General features: G+C 54.7%; 1 protein-coding gene across 2 annotated transcripts; it reads left to right on the top strand.

Annotated features, from left to right (window-relative positions):
* The first annotated feature begins 236 nt into the window (after positions 1-236).
* TCF25 (transcription factor 25) lies at positions 237-18,157 on the top strand. Of its 2 annotated transcripts, none has more exons than XM_027646483.1 (18): positions 237-404; positions 1,302-1,502; positions 3,148-3,222; positions 5,089-5,213; positions 6,503-6,568; positions 7,735-7,817; positions 8,267-8,397; positions 11,155-11,254; positions 12,059-12,152; positions 12,974-13,066; positions 13,547-13,652; positions 13,971-14,130; positions 15,369-15,456; positions 15,970-16,128; positions 16,713-16,803; positions 17,014-17,093; positions 17,720-17,792; positions 17,918-18,157. In XM_027646483.1, exons 1-18 carry the CDS (start codon positions 237-239, stop codon positions 18,077-18,079), a joined length of 2,055 nt encoding a protein of 684 aa, XP_027502284.1. In that variant the 3' UTR covers positions 18,080-18,157. The 2 variants fall into 2 exon arrangements, with proteins under 2 accessions (XP_027502284.1, XP_027502285.1); XM_027646484.1 differs by lacking the exon at positions 237-404 and adding an exon at positions 522-592.
* Positions 18,158-18,413: the final 256 nt, after the last annotated feature.

The following is an 18,413-nucleotide window of genomic DNA, read 5'->3' as shown; positions in this document are numbered from 1 at the left end:
CCCGGGTCTCCCCCGTGTCCCGAGGTCATCACCCCGCACGGGTTCCGTGGCAAACACCCCGTTCCCACGCCCCCCCCCCGAGACATATTTCACGCGGGGCTTGCGCGGGGGGCGCCACGGAGGTCGCGGGGGGCGTGGCGTAGCCCAGCCAGTGGGCGCGCGTGATGTGGGGTGGGCGGGGCCGGCGCGGGCGCGCAGGCGCAGTGCGGGGCGCAGGCGCGGAGCCGGCAGGGGTAATGTCGCGCCGGGCCCTGCGGCGGCTGCGGGGGGAGCAGCGGGGCCAGGAGGGGCCGGGGCTGGGCCAACTCGGCATCGACCCCGGCCCCGAGCGAGCCCGAGAGGCGGGGCCGCCGCCGCCACCCGGCAGCCGGCCCCGTGCCACCATCAGCAACCGCTTCGAGCTGGTGAGGGGGGGGCAGAGCCGGCGGGTGGAGGGGCCTGAGGGGGCGCGAGGGTGAGCGGTTGGGGGGCGATGACTGGGGTGGCAGCTGTGACGTGAAAGTCACTGGGGGCACAAGTGGGACGACAGTGACTGTGGGAGCGACTGGGGGAACAGTGACTTTGGGGGCAGCTGGGCTGGCAGTGATTGGGGGTCCCCTGAGTGGGCACTCATGGGGAGGCCGGTGACCGTCAGGGGGTCACCTAAGGGCAGTGGCTGGGGGGGGTTGCGGGCGTCTGGGGGGATCAGGAGGGCTGGGGGTGACAGTGGATGTGGCAGAGGTGACAGTTGGTGGGAAGCAGTGATTTGGGGTCAGTGACTGGGGTGGGACTGAGGGGTTTGGGTGGTGGGTGGGAGGGGTGAGGAGGTGCAGCTAGGGCTGAACTGGGAGGAAATGGGAGGGAGGCCTGGGTTTGGTTGTTGTCAGAGCTGGGATGGGGAAACTGTTTTTAGGAACATTCCTGCCACCATCCTGCCCTGCAGGAGCACAGTACTGAAGGCTGGGAATCGGGTGGCCCTGGTGGTACTGCCAGTTCTTTGAGGTGACAGAGCCTGGTCTTGCTCTCCAGACGCCTCATCCAGCCCTGTCCTTCCCCAAGGCCTGGCTGTGGGAGCATAGGCAGGGCTGGGTTTGGAAGCTCTTCCCAAGGAAGAGCAGAGTCCAGACAGGGCTGTGGTGTGAGAGGACACATCGTGGTGTCCCTGTGCCCCCCTCCATGGGCTTGGGGCTATCCAGGCACCTGCTGGGTGACACACTTGACATGAGGGGTCATCCCCATCTGTTTGCAGGTGGAGTGGTAGATCAGATCCCTGGGGAATTCCATCCCTGCACTGTCCCTGCACCTTGTCCCTCTGTTTGCAGATCCCTGCCGAGGAGTCAGAGGATGAGCCAGTGACTGGAGAGGAGCAAGTGGACACCCGGCTCAGCGAACAGGACACAGCAGGAAGGAATAAGGAGGGGAACAAGGAAAGGAACAAGGAGAGGAACAAGGAAGGGGCTGTGACTGAGGACATGGACGATGGGCAGAGAGAGGGGGAGGAGGCCGAGCAGCCGGACCAAATGGTAACTTGCCCCAGGGCCCCCATGATCACCACGGGACAGTCACAGGGACACAGGAACAGGGCAGGGACACACATAGGGAGCTCAAACCCAGGAACTCAGGGCTCTCGGAGAGGACCAGCAGTTTGGTGCTGAGTGCTGGGTTTGTGTGTGGGATCTGGGGAGATTTTCCAGCTGCAGAGAGGAGGCTCCCAAGGAAGACCCTGTGCCACACAAGAGCTGAGGCTGGGCAGGGGCTGGGAATGGTCTCAGGGAAGCATTTGTTTTGGAATAGGGGATGTGAAGGCTCCAAGCAGTGTCAACTAAACACTGAACGTGCTTTTCCTCATTGTGATTTATTGTTGTTTAGTGTCAACATTTGCTCCTGTGGTTTGTATCAGCTCACAAGTGTCTCCTTGCAGGATTTTGTAAGGAAAGGGACATTTAACTAACAATTTTCCGTGGCAGGTTTGGCTTGGATCTCGCAGAGATGAGGGTTGGAGGAGCAAAGCAGGGTTGGCCCCCTGGCCTCACCTGTTTGCTGTGCATTTGGGCTGTGTGCCCATGGGTTCTGGGCAAAGTCCACTATCTGTGCATGTTCCAGCTGTGCCAGTGGCTGGGAGTGCTCTGGACAGTGGGTCCCTGTGTAAGCAGTGGCTCCAGGGGCCCTGACCCAGTGAGTTTGCTGTGTCAGCACCCCAGGACACACCTGTGGCTTCTCCCAGAGCTCCGTGGGAGCCCTGGGCAGGCGGATGCTGCTCTTGAGTAGAGCCAGACTGGGGCTGCACCTTCCCTCAGTTCTGGAACCAGTGTGGCGTGGTTCTGGTAACACCATTACTTGAGAGGACAAGGGGCAATGGCTTCCTACTGCCAGAGGGCAGGGTTAGGTGGGATATTGGGAAGAAATTCTTGGCTGCGGGGATGGTGAGGCCCTGGCACAGGTTGCCCAGAGAAGCTGTGACTGCCCCATCCCTGGAAGTGTCCGAGGCCAGGTTGGATGGGGCTTGGAGCAACCTGGCTAGTGGAAGGTGTCCCTACCCATGGCAGGGGGTGGGAATGGATAAACTTTGAAGTGCCTCCTGCCCCAAAGCATTCCACAGTTCTGTGATTTCTTGCTGTATTATTTGCTAGATCCTGGAAATGTGTTTTCCAGCTGTGTACACCCCAAGGAAGAGCCAGCATGGGCAGTGGTGTGCCTGTCACTTTTGGGAATGCCACAGAGCATCCTGAGCTAAAGCAGCTGCACGTGCAGGGAGAGGAACTGTATTTTGCTGGGGCCCTGTAGCAGATGTTGGTTTCTGTAGAAATGGGAATGACCATTGAAACTGTCCTGCTCACTACAAAGACAGAAATCCAGCTTGTTCTGGAGACAGAAGGAGGCTGAAGCATTTCCTCCACACCTGGCATGGCTAAACTTCTGTCTTTCCTGGTTTTGTGGCCTCAGACACTGAACTGAAAGTCAACTGAGATTTAAGCCTTTGGGAAACTCTGGTGTTTTCATCTATTTTCTTCTTGTGTCTTAATTTCCACTCTCTGACAAACAGGAAATGATGAATTTTGGTTTTGTTTAAGGGCCCTTGGTGTGCTGATCCCAGTGAGAAATGCTCTTCTTCCCATGGAGCTGACACCCCTCAGAGCATGCTGACAGCTCTTCCCTTTGTCTTTGCAGCCTGCATCGAGTAACAAGCCAAGGAAGAAAAAAAAGAAAAGGAAAACCAAGAAAACTTCAGCAGGAGACACTGCGGTATGTCTGTGTGAGCTCTGAGTCAGGGATCAGGCTGATTCCTCCAATAGGGCTGACAAAGTAGGAATTCTGGGGTGGCTGCAGGAAAGATTTGAGGCAAAAAAGTCATTTCAAAATATAAATTTAAAGAAGCAGTTTTGGAATCCTGGAATGGTTTGGGTGGGAAGGGACTGTAAAGCTCATCTCATTCCACTGCCAGCAATGAGTAGGGACACCTTCTACTAGCCCAGGTTGCTCCAAACCCCATCCATCTTGGCCTTGGACACTTCCAGGGATGGGGCAGCCACAGCTTCTCTGGGCAACCTGTGCCAGGGCCTCATCACCCTCACAACCAAGAATTTCTTCCTAATATCCCATGTAACCCTGCCCTCTGGCAGCGGGAAGCCATTCCCCCTTGTTCTGTCACTCCAGACCCTTGTCCAAAGTCCCTCTCCAGCTCTCTTGGAGCCCCTTTAGGCACTGGAAGGGGCTGTAAGGTCTCCCTGGAGCCTTCTCTTCTCCAGGCCAAACACCCCTGGCTCTCCCAGCCTGGCTCCAGTCCTCGGAGCATCTCTGTGGCCTCCTCTGGACTTGCTCCAGCAGCTCCATTGGGGAGCCCAGAGCTGGAAGCAGCAGATGGATAAAAGCCATTGATCTTCTAAATTCAATAGGAATGAGGTTCAGGTGGGAGCTGGTTTTCTGGTTAGGTTTGAGTCTGAACTGTCCGTAGAATCACAGAATCATTAGGTTGGAAAAGACCTCCAAGATCATCGAATCCGACTTCCCTGTTCAGTCCATGGAGATCCTTTACTAAACATCCTGAGCCACAGGATGCTGAGATGCTGAATGGCTGGGCCACGACACCGGTGCAGGTGCCCAGCTGGCCACCTCCTCCCTGGGAATTCCACTCAGGAGCGAGCTCCTGAGGTGGAGAACCAAGTGAAGAGGCCATTTCCTCTCCCAGTCCAAGAATATCAAGCAACAGGGTGACATCTGCCATCTGGAGACTGGGAAGAGACCCAGACCCAGGCAGTTGAGTTTGCCAACCAGAGATAATACAACCTCTGTTCCAGCACTTCCATACAGAGCACGCTATCCCTTTCCTGTATACACTCCACGCGCAGGGGCTAAATTTAGTTGGAAAAGGCAAGCTGGCAATGCTACTTGGGTTTCCTGAATGGAATTCTGTGTTCCACCCACGGACATCATCAGGAGGATGTGAAACAGGCACGTAAGAAATGTGTCACTTGCTGTTTGTGGGGGGAAAATAGAGGGAAATCAGGGTAAAATGTTATACAACTGTTAGATGTGAGCAGCTGCATGGATTCCTGGAGTGGTTGGAAGATGGGGAATGTGACAGTTGGATTAAAGTCATGTGAGTGTTTGAGACCTTGTCACGGGGGTCACGGCAGTAACTCGGGGCTTCCCCGGAAAGTAAATGGTGAAGGCTGGTTATTTAAGTATTTAAGGTATTTTTGGACAAGGGCATGGAGTGACAGGACAAGGGAAAAAGAGACCACTCTGAGAGGAAAGGGTTAGATGGGTTACTAGGGAGAAGTTTTTCCCTGTGAGGGTGGTGAGGCCCTGGCACAGGTTGCCCAGAGAAGCTGTGGCTGCCCCATCCCTGGAAGTGTTCAAGGCCAGGTTGGACGGGGCTTGGAGAAACTTGGTCTAGTGGAAGGTGCCCCTGCCCATGGCGGGGGGTGGAATGAGAAGAACTTTGAGGTCTCTTCCAACCCAAACCGTTCCAGGATCCTATGAAGAGCCACAACCCATTGCACAGGAATCGGGATGAGCTGGAGGCATCTGGGTGGCATCTCCAGTGGGTGACCTGCATGATGCTGTGACTCATCCTGTAATAACTGCCTTGGATTTGCCTCTCTTAAGGAAGACAACGACCTGGAAGACATTGACAGCCTGCTGGAGAGGCTGGAGGACCCCAGTGGGCTGTCCCTCCCGAGCCAAGGCGGGCTCATCACCGACAGCCGACCCCTGCTCTACGTGGAGCACAGGTACTGCTGGACCTGCCTGGCTCTGGCCTGGGGTATGACAGGGATATGTGATCCTCAAGCAAGGGCGCTGAGAGCTTCCCAGTGTGATCCAGCCAGGAATTCTTGACCTTGCTTGAAAGGTCCAGCTTGTGCTGTTTATGCATGTCCCTGTTCCTACCGCTGCTCTGGGAGCTGTGTTTGGTTCTGATGGTGATTCTCTGCTGCCAGGCCTCATTGTAGTGAGTGGCAGGACCAGATTAGCCTCCAGTGGGGCCTTCTACCCTCAAATCTTCTATAGGAGAAACTCTGCAGAGGTACCAGGAACCCTGGTGTGTAAAGTTTTGGCATTGCATTCACTTGGCCAGGTACTGACTGTGAGGAGCAGCCCCAGTTCAGCACATGCTGCTTCTGAGGAGGAGGAGGCTGAGGTGTGCCAGGGGCTGATTCCATCAGCAAAGCCAGTTAGACTTGTCCAATCTTTCCCACATGTCACCTCAACAAAGTGGACTGAGCACCAAGTGTGTCTGAGAGCTGAGGGATGAGTCTACCTCAGACTTGAGGCCTGTATGGCACTGGGATTCTCTTTGGGAGAGGGCTGGGTGGTATGACCAGTGTGTTTCAGAGCTTTGGGCTGCTGCAGACACCAGCAGGTCTTCCTGTTATTGGAGACAACATTTAAACTTGAAATTGAGACAATTTACCAGTCCCAGTTTGCCGTCCAGCCCCGGTGCAGCGAAACTGAGTGTAGGATGCTTTGGCAGAACCAGGATGTTTGTGCACCTGGTGTTGGATTTAAACTTCAGTGACTTCTTGGTCAAGTAAACATGATTCCAAGAGCTTTGAGAGCTGAATCACCCCTGGTGAGGGCTGGCTATGCTGAATTGCAGTATTCTCACTCCTCTTCAAGCTCCACAGCCTACAATCCCTACAATTTGGGATGAACACCCTGAACACTGCATGGAGGCTGGCAAGGAGACCTGAGCCTGTACTCCTGAGCCCAAGGTTCTCCTGAGAGTATCCCAGATGAGGCTCCAGCTGCCCTGGAGAGGGCAGCAGCAGTATTCCCAGCTCAGTGCCTCTAGAGCAGAGTGGGAGGGAAGCAGATCTGATGGAGCAGGGCTTTCCATGCCTGTCCCGACCAGTTTAGCCTTCTTTCTTTGTGCTGTGCCCAATCAGCGGGGAGTGTGTGATGGTTTGGGGGTGTTCCAGAGGTGGTTTTGGGTTTGGAGCAATGGGTTTTCATGGAGAGACTCGAGTGTGGCACTTTGGGCTGTGTTTAACTGATGGAACCTTTCTTTTTGCCTTCTCAGAAACTTGAATCCAGAGAATGAGTTGAAGAGATACTTCGGGGCTCGCGCTGTGCTTGGGGACCAGAGGTTAGTCCAGAACTTGATATTAAACCTGTTCCAAGTCCAAGGAGGTGTGCTTGTCCTTCCCTTGGCACAGCTTGTAGAGTCCCCAGTGCCACACCTGGGCAGGTATTCCCAAGCTCAGGGTGTGTTACTGGTTTAGTAGTTGCTTATTGGGACAGAGGAATATTTTTGGTGATATGTGTGAGGTGGGGAAAGACTTGTCCAGGCTCTTACTTTTTCTTCTACTGCTTTCCCCTCTCATTTACTGCCAAACCACTCTTCAAAGTTCTTTCACTCAAGTTCACAGAGTATAGACCCTTAGGTTTTGGTTTTCTCCAGAATTGGTCCCTTGTTGCCATTCCAGAGTTTCTGGACAAAAAGTGGACCCTGAATACTTCCTGGTGTTCCCATGCACTTGCTTCCAGGGGCCCAGGGAACTGCTGCTCCCTGGGTGTGAGGTCTTTGTGCAGTTTTCCACTGCACTGTGCTCAGTGTCATCCACAAAATCTCACTTCCATGAGCTGGTTGGAAAACCTGCATATGAGAAGGGTCTGAGCTCAGAGCACTGCAGGTGGAAGCAGGAAGAGAGTCTGTGGAAGAGCATTTGGTGCTTGAGGAAGAAGCTGCTATTCCTTGGGATTGTCCTGTTCAGTACCAGGACTAGGACTTTGGGAATCATTGTGTTCCCTTCCAAATATTGGACAGGATATTCTGTGATCCCTTTCTGAAGAGATACGACTCTCAGAGTAGTCTTAATCCTGAATTCCTCCTGAACCAATAAATTGTGTGGTATTGAGTATGGCTTAAACTAAATCCGTTGACATTTGAAGGCCCTACTGGGAAAAGGGATGAGTCAGAGCGATGTGGGGCTCTCCTAATTGGACCTGGGAAGCTGTTTGAAGCACAGAGGCAGCTGAGGGATTGGCAGGGATAAAAACAGGGAGAGAAGCTCTTGAAGTGGAGATGCTGGGGACACTGGCTGGCCCAGATGGTGCACCTAAGGCAGAGCCTGGGCACAGCTACGTTGTGTTGCAAAGGCAAAGATGTGGGGCTCTGGGCGCAGTTCTGTATGCTGCAGTTGGGGAAACAGTTGAATCTCATTTTCCCCTGAAACACCCTTTTCATGGCTGATTTCATGCCTTCTCCTTCTGTTAGCAAAGCGTTGTGACCTGTTGTGTTTATCTCCCCAGGCCGAGGCAGAGGCAGCGGCAGTACGTCCGCAGCACGTGGCTCACAGCTCCCAAGAACACCTGGCCACGCTACAGCAAGACAGGTGAGGCTTTTGGGGCCACCTCCTGCCCACGGGTCATGTTGGTCCCCTGCCCATGTGACACAGATACTGCTAGAGACCTCAGCTTGAAAGGGAACTGCTCGTCAGCTGGTGGAAATACACCTCCTTCCTCAACAGGGGACTCTTGTTGACTTGTATCTTAGCATTTGGGCTTGTTTTTCCCTGTTTTGGAGGTAACAGGGGATGGATGCTTCTCATCTTAGCAGCATGATTGCTGGATAATGAGAAATATCCATGGGGAGAACGAGCAGCCTGGACTTCTCGGGTGGGTTTGGGACTTTGACTCATGAGAGGACGGAAAAGAGTGAAATTCTCTGGGAGTTTCCAAAAACAGGTGTGGCTTTGGACCCAATGCTGTGGATGAGCTTTGGGTGTGCTAAGAGAGCAGAAGGAGTTCTGTTGGGGTACCCAGGTCTCCCCTGCACCCCCAGGTATCGCCATGCGGCTGCTGGACACCCGGAGGGGGGTGCAGCACTTCACCTTCGAGCACCACCGCGAGTACCAGCAAGTCCAGTTCAAGTTCCTGGACGCTGTGGAGTCTATGGACCCCAACAACATTGTGGTATGTTGGGAGAAGGGGTTGGCTGTGCTGTTCCCCCTTGAGTTCCTACAGCCTCTTTCACTGACAGGGAAGGTGGACTGGTGCATCCCAGTGCTCATGGAATTATTTGGGTTGGAAAAGCCTCTAGGATTGTCGAGTCCAGCTGTTCCTCCAGCAATGCCAAGGCCATGCCTGACCCATGTCCTCAGGTGCCACATCCACACATCTTTTAAATCCTGCGTGAGATGAGAACTCCACCACTGCCCTGGGCTGTCCATGAAAAAATTTTCCCAATATCCAACCTAAACCTCTCCTGGTGCAACCTGAGACCATTTCCTCTCGTCCTGTCCCTTGTTCCCTGGGAGCAGAGCCCGACCCCCACTTGGCTCCGCCCTCCTGTCAGGGAGCTGCAGAGAGTGAGAAGGTCCCCCCTGAGCCTTCTTTTCTCTAGGCTGAGCCCCCCCAGCTCCATCAGCCACTCCTGGTGCTCCAGACTCTTCCCCACCTCTGTTGCCCTTCCCTGGACACGCTCCAGCCCCTCAATGCCTGTGTTGGAGTGAGTGGCCCAAATCTGACCCCAGAATTCCAGGTGTGGCCTCACTAGTGCCCAGCACAGGGGATAGTCACTGCCCTGGTCCTGTGACCACACCGTGGCTGGTACAGGCCAGGTGCCATTGGCCTCCTTGCCCACCTGGGCTCATGTTCAGCCGCTGTCACCAGCACCCCCAGGTCCTTTTCCAGTCACTCTGCCCCAGCCTGTAGTGTTCATGGTGTTGTTGTGACTCAAGTGCAGGACCCAATACTTCACTTTGTTGACCCTCATCCTATTGGCCTTGCCTCCTCCATCCAGCCTGTCCAGATCCCTCTGCAGAACCTTGGGTTATTTATTTTCAGTCTCGTTTTGAGCAGCAGAGCCCTGTGTCCTTCTGTGTGCAGTGAGGCAGTGCTGAGAGCTGAGCTCTGCTGTCACCTTTTTAATAAGATAAGTGACCTCCTGGGTCAGATGGGGATCTGGTGGCTGAGCCTTGATGGCTCTGCTGAGCACGTGCCAGGTCACCTTTTGAGAGAGGAGCCCACAGGAACTGTCCGTTTGGCTGGAAGGGTGGGAATAAAGCTCCCTTGTCTTGGCTCTTCAGCTGGGAAAGGAGGAATATTGTATAAACCCATCGTGAACTGGGAATCTAAACTAACAGATGTTCTATTTATAAACTCCTGCATGGATGAAAAATGTGTCTTTCTTGGTATTTCAGCAACACAGGCTTTGTGTTGGAAGTCCTTCAAGCATGTCCGAGCTCATTAAGCTGTATGGTAACATTTATAGTTTGGAGTGATAAGCAACAGCAAAATTGCTCTGTACCCAACTAAACCATAACTGAGGGATGTTTCTCTGGAAGGCCTGGCCACATGAGCTGGGATACATGCCCTGGAGATGTTCCTTAAAGAGCCCATTGTCTGCTAAATAAAGTTTACTTCCTTCTGCTTTCCCACCCTCGGCTCAGGGCCATGGGGCTCACTCCAGCTCATCAGTTCTGCCTGGATTGAGGGATTGGGATTAAATGAGGCAGGGTAATTCCTGTGCAGCACTGAGTGTCCCAGGGGCAGCTCGAGCTCAGTCCCACACAGGACGGGCTTTGGATGGTATTTTAGTCTAGGTGCTCTGTCCCTCTTGAGTGGGTCTAGCTAAATTTGATGACATTCCTACAGCTTTAGATCCTTCACCTTTCCATTAAGGGTAAAATCTAACTGATGGATTTGCCAATCCCAGACAGTTTATCCATGGTTGCCACAGCCCTGGCATAGCTGAAACCCGACTCTGCCTTGCTACTGTGGTTTCAGCATATAAAACATTATTTTTTGGAGGCTTATTGAGTGTTTTCTCTGCTCTTGCTGGTAGGTTAAAAGGGTCTTGGTGAGCTTTTCTTAGTTTTTCCCCATCACAGTGACCCTACGTGAGAATTATAAAGAATCTTAAATTAGTTTTACCTCTTAAGGAAGCGGTTAAATGCCAGGCAAGTGGCTCTGAGGCAAAGGCTGGGCTGGGCCAGCCTGGCACACCCAGGCTTTGCGCTGTAGGTGGTCCCACTGTCCCCTACCCTGCAGATGGAAAATTCTGGAGCTTTGGAAGCTGTATTTTTTCAGTTTCTAGGGAAAAAATAATTCCCAAACTCAACTGTGAGGAGAATTGAAGTAACTTCAGTATTTTCATACTGAACTGAGGTTTAGGTACTTGAAAAAAATAGCCTGTTTACAATATAATTAGTGAATGGAGAAGATTTTTAGGTGAAACTTCTCTTCTGAAGCCTGGAAATACTTATTTATTAATTATTATTCATTACTATTGCTGGATCCTGGATTTGTAATACATATGTCCAAATGTCCTCTTACCACCCAGAGGAAGCAAAAACCTGATCAAATGCTCAGAATTGGTGAGGGGTAGATAAAAAATCCCAAACTGTATCTTACTCTTGCCTTCCAAAGGATCTGGAGGAGCTGGGAGAGATCCAGAGAAGGACAGTGAAGATGATCAAAGGCCTGGCATGGCCTCTGCTGGAAAAGCTGGGTCAGCTGGGAGGGAGCTGCCTGAGGGAAGCTGCCACTGAGGGCTCCCATCCTGTATGGGGTGAGGAGAGAGCTTCCTGTGCCCTTCCAGCACAGGAACAGAGCTGGCAGGAAGCTTTTGGTGCTGTGTCTGGATGCTGGGAGGTACCTGGGTCACTAAGTGCCCAAATTCCTGAGACACCAGTAATTAAATGGTATCTTTGCCACGCTCTTCTGCAGCTGCTGCTCCAGATGAACCCCTACCACGTGGACTCCCTCCTGCAGCTCAGTGACGTGTGCCGGATGCAGGAGGACCAGGAGATGGCCCGGGATCTCATAGGTAAGAGCTGAGGTGAGGAATGGATGCACTGCTGTGAAATTCTGTCCTGTGGGAGGGTGGTGAGGCCCTGGCACAGGCTTCCCAGAGAAGCTGTGGCTGCCCCAACCCTGGAAGTGTTTGAGGCCGGGTTGGATGAGGCTTGGAGCGACCTGGTCTAGTGGAAGGTGTCCCTGCCCATGGCACTGGGTGGAACTGGTTGAGCTTTAAGGTCCGTTCCAACCCAAACCATTGCATGATTCAGAATGGACAGAAGGGTTACCTGGCCGTGGCAGGGTCCCACCTGTAGGACATCCCTTGTGGGAGGAAGGTCTGATTTAGTAGCTCCAGGAAGGCCACCCTTCCATGGGGAGCCTGCCCAGCCTCCCTCCTTCTGCTCAGCATCCTGAGGTTGGTATGTGGGGCTCTGCCCCTTAGGTGGGCTCAGAGGCTCTGGGAGCCTCCAGCCTGTGCTGAGGCTCTGGAGTAAGATGGGCTGTTTGGGAATGGGGCATGTGCTCTGCAGCATGACTGGAGGGGCAGGGGCAAAGTGAGGACAGGAACTTGGCTTTCCCATGTGAAAATACTTGTGGCAGAGGCAGCTGCACCAGCCTCAATCCCAGAAGGGTTCCTTTTCCCACATGGAGCATGATCTGATGCCCACAGGAGGGAACAGCACTCACTACCCTCCTATCTATTGCCACCACATAGTGTGAAGTAGCTTTGTGCCTCTCAGTGCTGGGAATGAGCTGATTTCATGTCTTTTGGGCTAAATGGAGTGCTGGGGGTGGCACTGTCCAGTCCCTGACATGTCCTTGCTGTCCCCAGAGCGGGCACTGTACAGCCTGGAGTGCGCCTTCCACCCCGTTTTCAGCCTCACCAGCGGGACCTGCAGGCTGGACTACCGGAGACCAGAGAACAGGTGAGAGGGCTGGGGAACAGTGAGGCTCAGCTGGAGCTCCTGGCCCACTTTGGACAATCCTGGGGTACCCTGAATGTTCCTTCCTTTCTGTTGGGGGCTCCCAGGATGGTGCTGCAGTACAGGCACCTCGTGCACTGAAGCTTCTGTACAAATCATCCCTTTTCCCAAGGAACATCTTTGTGGAGCAGGAATTGTCCCTCCCTGTCACACCCTTCTCATGCCATTACTAATGGGCATTACTGCTCAGCCCAAAATGGCATTTATTTGGTCACAAAAATCCTTGCTGTGTTTCCAGCCATCATCCCCAGCACTCACACTCCTCCCAGCACAGCTCTTTACATAACTCCAGCTCTGCAGCTGCTGGGAAAGGTGACTTTATTCTGGGAATTTTCCAGTCAGCTGACGCAAGCCATCTCTCCCAAACTGCTGTACCTGGAGAGTGCTCACATTTCCAGTCCCTGTGGCTGACAGGCTTCCTGCCACCAATGACCTGTAACACCAGTTCGGGTGTTGGGCCTCCCCGCTCTGTGTCACCATCCCCACACCACTGGGACAAGGTGGGATGCGGACTTTAGGAATTTATTTGTGTTGGTCCCGGTCTGTGGAGCAGGCCATGAGTTTTCTGTCCCTGTACTTGCACAAAAACATAACAAAACTAAGAGATGGGAGTGGGAGGGGGTCTGTGGCACCCTGTCCCACACCAGGATGGGAGATGCTCGGGAGTGAGGAGCTGGCAGTGACCCTGTGTCCCCATTTCTGAGTGGCACAAAGTGCTTCTCTCCACATCTGGCCTCTAAATCTTGCTGCTGTTCCCCACGCAGGGCTTTCTTTCTGACTCTCTTCAAGCACCTGATGTTCCTGGAGAAGAGGGGCTGTCCCCGTACAGCCCTGGAGTTCTGCAAGCTCATCCTGAGGTAGGTGCCCCCACCAAGGGTGAGGTGTCTGGTTTCGGGAGGCACACTTGGAACAACAAACTGAACCCAACCGGGGGGGGGCAGTCACTCCAGAAGGGTCTTGCTGCTCCTGGGCTTGGTGAGGGCTCATTCCCACCCCTTACAGCTGCAGGGTTTGTGCAGGTGCCCTTTAGAGAGGTGATGGGTGACCAGGGGACCTGGGTGGCCCATGGCTGCTGAGCTCAGCGGAGGAGATTTGTGAGGATGGCTTCAGCCCACTTAGTTTGTGGCCACTGATCCTCCTCCTGGGTGGTGACAGGGGACCATTCCCTCTGCAGGGACAGAGCATCACTCTGCCCTCCTGGCCATGAGGGAGCGACTGTGTTCCCATTCTCTCTGCTTGCTGAGTCATGGGTGCCACTGGGAAAGTCTGTTTGACTCAGAAATCAGGGCAGCTCTCTCAGCTGTTGTGACACTTTGTTTCCTTCCCTTGCTCCCAAGCCTTGATCCTGAGAATGACCCGCTCTGTGTGTTGCTGTTGATCGACTTCCTGTCCCTCCGGGCCAGGGAATACACCTTCCTGACCCGCCTTTTCCAGGAGTGGGAGGTGAGAGGGGGCAAGCTGGTTCCTGGAGCACTCCCCATGGGAGGATTTCACAGCCAGGTGATCCCTTTGCTGGAGGTCTCACAGCCCAACTGGCATCCCAGTGGTGTTGGAATGATCCATAAAGGCTGGGCTGTTGGTTCCTTGTAATCCTGGGCCTCTGCAAACAGTTGTACGACCTCAAAATTGCTCACTCAGCCAGGGGGGCACTGAGCCAGCAGCTGGGAACTCACTTAACCCCGGCAGCCAGATCCCCCACCCCACGCAGCCCAGATCCTGCTGCACAGCATCATTTCTCGGTAACTCTCCCTGATCCTGCAGAGTCACCGGAATCTGTCCCAGCTGCCCAATTTCGCCTTCTCGGTGCCGCTGGCCTATTTCTTCCTGAGCCAGCAGGAGGAGCGCCCGGAGCTGGAGCGGAGCCAGGCCCGGGAGCGAGCGGCCCGGCTCATCCAGCTCGCGCTCGTCATGTTCCCAAGCGGTGAGTCTGTCCCCACCGGTAAGGCTGTCCCTGCAGGCTTTGTCACTGGCCTCATCTGAGCCAGGGCTGGATTCCGGGCAGGCAGATGCTGAGGCAGGAATTTGCAAATGGCTTTTGCAGGAGATGGAGCCCTGAGTCAGAGGGGACATAGTTGGGCAGAACTGTGCCTGCAGTGGTGTGGTGGGGGGGGGGGTCCACCCTGGGGTCAATTCTGGACCCCTCCCCCAACACAGGCATTGAAGGGCTGAGTCTGTCCAGAGAAGGGAATGGAGCTGGGGAAGGGTCTGGAGCACCAGGAGCAACTGAGGGAGCTGGTGGAGGTCAGCCTGGAAAAAGGAGGCTCAGGGAGGACCTTCTCACTCTCTCTAACTTCTGACATGAGCGCAGAGCCAGGTGGGGATCAGGCTCTGCTCCCAGGGAACAAGGGACAGGACAAGAAGAAACGGCCTCAAGTTGTGCCAGAGGAGGTTTAGGTTGAATATTGGGAAAATTTCCTGGAAAGGGCTGTTTGGTTCTGGAACAGACTGCCCAGGGCAGTGATGGAGTCCCCATCCCTAGAGGCATTCAAAAGCCATGTGGATGTGGCACTTGGGGACACAGATTAGTGGTGGTCTTGGCAGTGCTGGGAGGATAATTGGACTCAGTGAGCTCAGAGGCTTTTCCAACCTTAACAATTCTGTGATTCCATGATTCTGTCCTCCCCCCTCAGAGTAGCCACTGCCCCTCCACCAGCAATGGTCAGGGGTGGGCAGGCTGGGGGAGGAGAGAATCGGAATCTTGGAGCAGGGAGATGTCTCACCTCCATGGGGCCACCTGGAGCAGGGACAAGCCAGTCTCCTTGATTTTCCCTCTGCGGCACAGCTCCATTTTGGATGTACTGTCCCCATGGGTGCCCATCACTCTCCCTTTCATCCCGTGAGTGCTGCTGTCCATGAAAGGAGCGTGCAGCCCTCAGGCCCAGGGGAGGGTGTGTGCAGCAGGAAGAACCAGCTCTCCAACAGGGATTCAGTTTGTGGGGGCTAGAATCATCTTGACTCATAGTTTGGATGACTGAAATAACCCCTGTCCCAGCATAGAGACCAGCAGCATCCTCACCCCCTCCTTGTGTGGGTCCTTTTTGGTGCCCTGGGATTGGGGTGCTGGCCTCTGGGATTGGGGTGTCTCTCTGCAGGGGTGACCCCACTCCATGCTGCTCCTCACCAGCAGATCCAAATGAGTTCTCTATCTTTGTCATGCAGTTCTGATGCCGCTGTTGGATCACTGCAGTGTGCAGCCTGATGCCAGGGTCGCCTCCCACCCCTTCTTTGGGCTGAATGCCCAGATCAGGTAAGGCCTGGAGATGTTCTCAGCAAAGGGAAGGGATCGATTTTGCTGGCGGTGGGGATTTTGCATGTTCAGACAGCTAATGGAGGAGCTTGTTTGGGTTCCCTGAGTAGGCTCATTTGATAATGCCTCATTTGATAATCCATTTGATAATGGGTTTCCATAATGGCCTCTGGGTCAGGCTGACAGACCCACCTCACCTCGATGTGGACAGGTCAGAAGTTCAGCCTGAAGCCTGTTGGTGTGCGTAGTGAGGGAGAGCAACGCGTGCATCCTCCCAGGGCAGGCTGTCTCCAACCAGTCTGGGCTCCCTGGACACATGGTCTTCCTCAGCACGTGAAGGCTCTCCCCTCGGGTCAGGGCAGTGTTCCCTCATTTCATGGCTCTGCTTAGCCTAAAAATAGACGGAGGCAGGAGATCTGGTGAAGGTAGCTGGCCAAAGCCCAACGCAGGGCTAAGCCCTTACCATCCCATGAGGAGGAGGAGGGTGCTGTGAGTAACAACCATCTTCCATAGCCAGTCACCCGCCCTGAACCAGTTGACGTCCCTGTACGTGGGCAGGACACACGCCCTGTGGAAGGACCCAGCTGTCATGGCCTGGCTGGAGCCCCAGACGCACGAGGTGCTGCGGATGGTGGAGGCCCGGGACCCGCTGGTACAGGAGGCCGAGCACAAGTGAGTACAGAGGGGCAGCGGATTCAGTGCCTGGGACAGAGCGGGACCAGGGACTGGCCTGGGCAGCAGTGACCCTGGGGTCACTCTCAGAGCCCCCCAGCTGCTGGTCTGATGCTGAGGGTTACACTGTGGGGCCAGGAGGGCAGAGGCTCTTCCATGTTTTTCACAAATGGGAATTAAGAGCTGGACCTGCACTTCAAGTCCTGCACTGCTTTTCCTAGTCTTGGCTGTCACCTGTGCCCTGGAGATGTCCTGGAGAGGGTGGAGGGTGGCCTGGAGGGGCAGGGATTGCCACACAGGGCAGGTGGGAGCTTACGAACACTTGCCAAGTCCCTGTGCTGAGAAACAGGAGAGAGCCATCAGGTGTTGTCCTAAACCAAGGTCAGCTCGCTCTGCTGAGCACTCTGCGCCACTCTCTGCTCTTTCTCTGGAGCTCAGCAGCTGCCTTTGACCCACCCTAAGCCAGCTCCATCCAATATGGCCTGTCCCCTGGAGCCAGGGAAGCTGCTGACTCTGTACTTGGAGCAGCAGAAATGGGAATTTGCCTGCTAAGGGCACCCTGCTCTGTCCCCTCCCCACCTCAGGAGGAAGATCCGGTACCAGAGCGCTCCCAGGAACATCTACCGGCATGTCATCCTCTCGGAGATGAAGGAGGCCACGGCAGCCCTGCCTCTGGTGAGGGGCCTGATGGGCCACAGGGGCTGTGGCTGTGCGTGGTGTGGTGGTGCTTGTGTCCTTGCGGGGCTCATCTTAACCCCAGGCACCCACCAGACCTCAAGGTGTCCTCCCTACGGGCACAGCTTCTCCATGCCTCTGTGTTTGCTGCAGCTGGATGTGCAGCCTTCATCCCTTCTCCTTCATCCCTTCCTTCTCCTTCCCCTCCAGGAGGTGACCTCGCAGCCAGTGATGGGTTTTGACCCCCTCCCTCCTCTGGACTCCATCGTTTCTTACACCCGACCAGAAAGGTACCACCTCCATCCTGGTGCCTGTGCCAGCACAGCCGGCATGTTCCCATGTTCCCGGCACACCCTCAGCCCCGGGCCAGGCTGCATGTGGGCACTCAGTACTGATCTCCTCCTCCATGGCAGAGGAAGGGCCGTGGTGTTCCCGACAGGCAGAGCTACAGGACAGACTGGTCTGGCTGCTTCCCATGGTGGTCACTGGGAGCTGTTCCCAGCAATAGGGCAAAAGCCAGGGAAAACACAGGCTGTGGCCGAACTGAGGGAGTTTGGGGTAAATAGAGGTTTAAGTACACCCAGTCCTGGGTTACACACTGACTCGCTCAGCAGAGCTGGTAGAATCACAGAATCCTGGAATGGTTTGGATTGGAAGGAACCTTAAAGCTCATCATGTTCCTCACCATAGGCAGGTACACCTTCCCCAAGCTCTATCCAACCTGGCTTTGGTAGTGCTCTTAGCAACTGGTTTGCTCAGAGTTGCAATGCCTGGATCAGAAACCCCTGGAAATCCCCCCATTCCCTCCCTCGGGTCTGGCTCTGTCAGGGCCATGGTTCTCCCAGTCCTGCCGTATCCCCTTGAGCAGTCACGAACTGAGCTGTCCCTTCACCAGGGTGCCACTTGTGTCTTGCAGGACAAGCCATCCCTCCAATGAAAGCACTTTATCCCTCTTTTTCCGCTCGCTGTTGCCAAATTTCAACTTGCAGGTGGGTGCACACTGGGCTGTGGGCACATCGTTCTCACTCCAGGAGCAGCTGCTGGCAGCAGCCTGGTGCTGGTTTGGCACCGGCGTTGTCTGTGTCCCTGCCACCACAGCACTGCTGTCTTGCAGGGGGACATCCGGCACGACGGGGACGACGAGGCCGGGGCAGGGCAGGACCTTAACCAGGGGGTGAACAGGCTGATGGCGGCCATGCGGGACATGCTGGCCAACATCCAGTTCCAGGAGCCCCCCCGCGATGACAATCCCGAAGGCGATGGGGACTGGGATTGAGCCCAGGGTGTCTCTCCTCAAACCTTCTGACATCATTCCCCGATTTGTGTTGCACTCCAATAAAGTCACACAAATGCACTTGCTGTGGGAATGGGCTTTTTCCAGGGAGGGCGGCTGAATCCCTGGGATGGCCCTGTCCATCATGGCTGGGCTTCGCGAACGAAGATTTGGGAAGGCTCTATCCACATTTGTTACAGGCACGCTGGTGGCTTATGAGGCCAATACGTGACAGACATATCCGATTGCAAAAGGCACAACAGAAAGACTCCTTAGATGGTGTAATCTGCAAGACACGGTTCTTTCTGCGTTGCCTTTTCTCCTCCAGAGTGATCCT

This window comes from Corapipo altera, unplaced genomic scaffold (genome assembly GCF_003945725.1).
Source record: "Corapipo altera isolate COAL_440 unplaced genomic scaffold, ASM394572v1 62, whole genome shotgun sequence".
Classification (NCBI taxonomy): domain Eukaryota; kingdom Metazoa; phylum Chordata; class Aves; order Passeriformes; family Pipridae; genus Corapipo; species Corapipo altera.
Note: the sequence above shows the minus strand (reverse complement) of the source record. Positions and strands in the feature narration are given on the sequence as shown.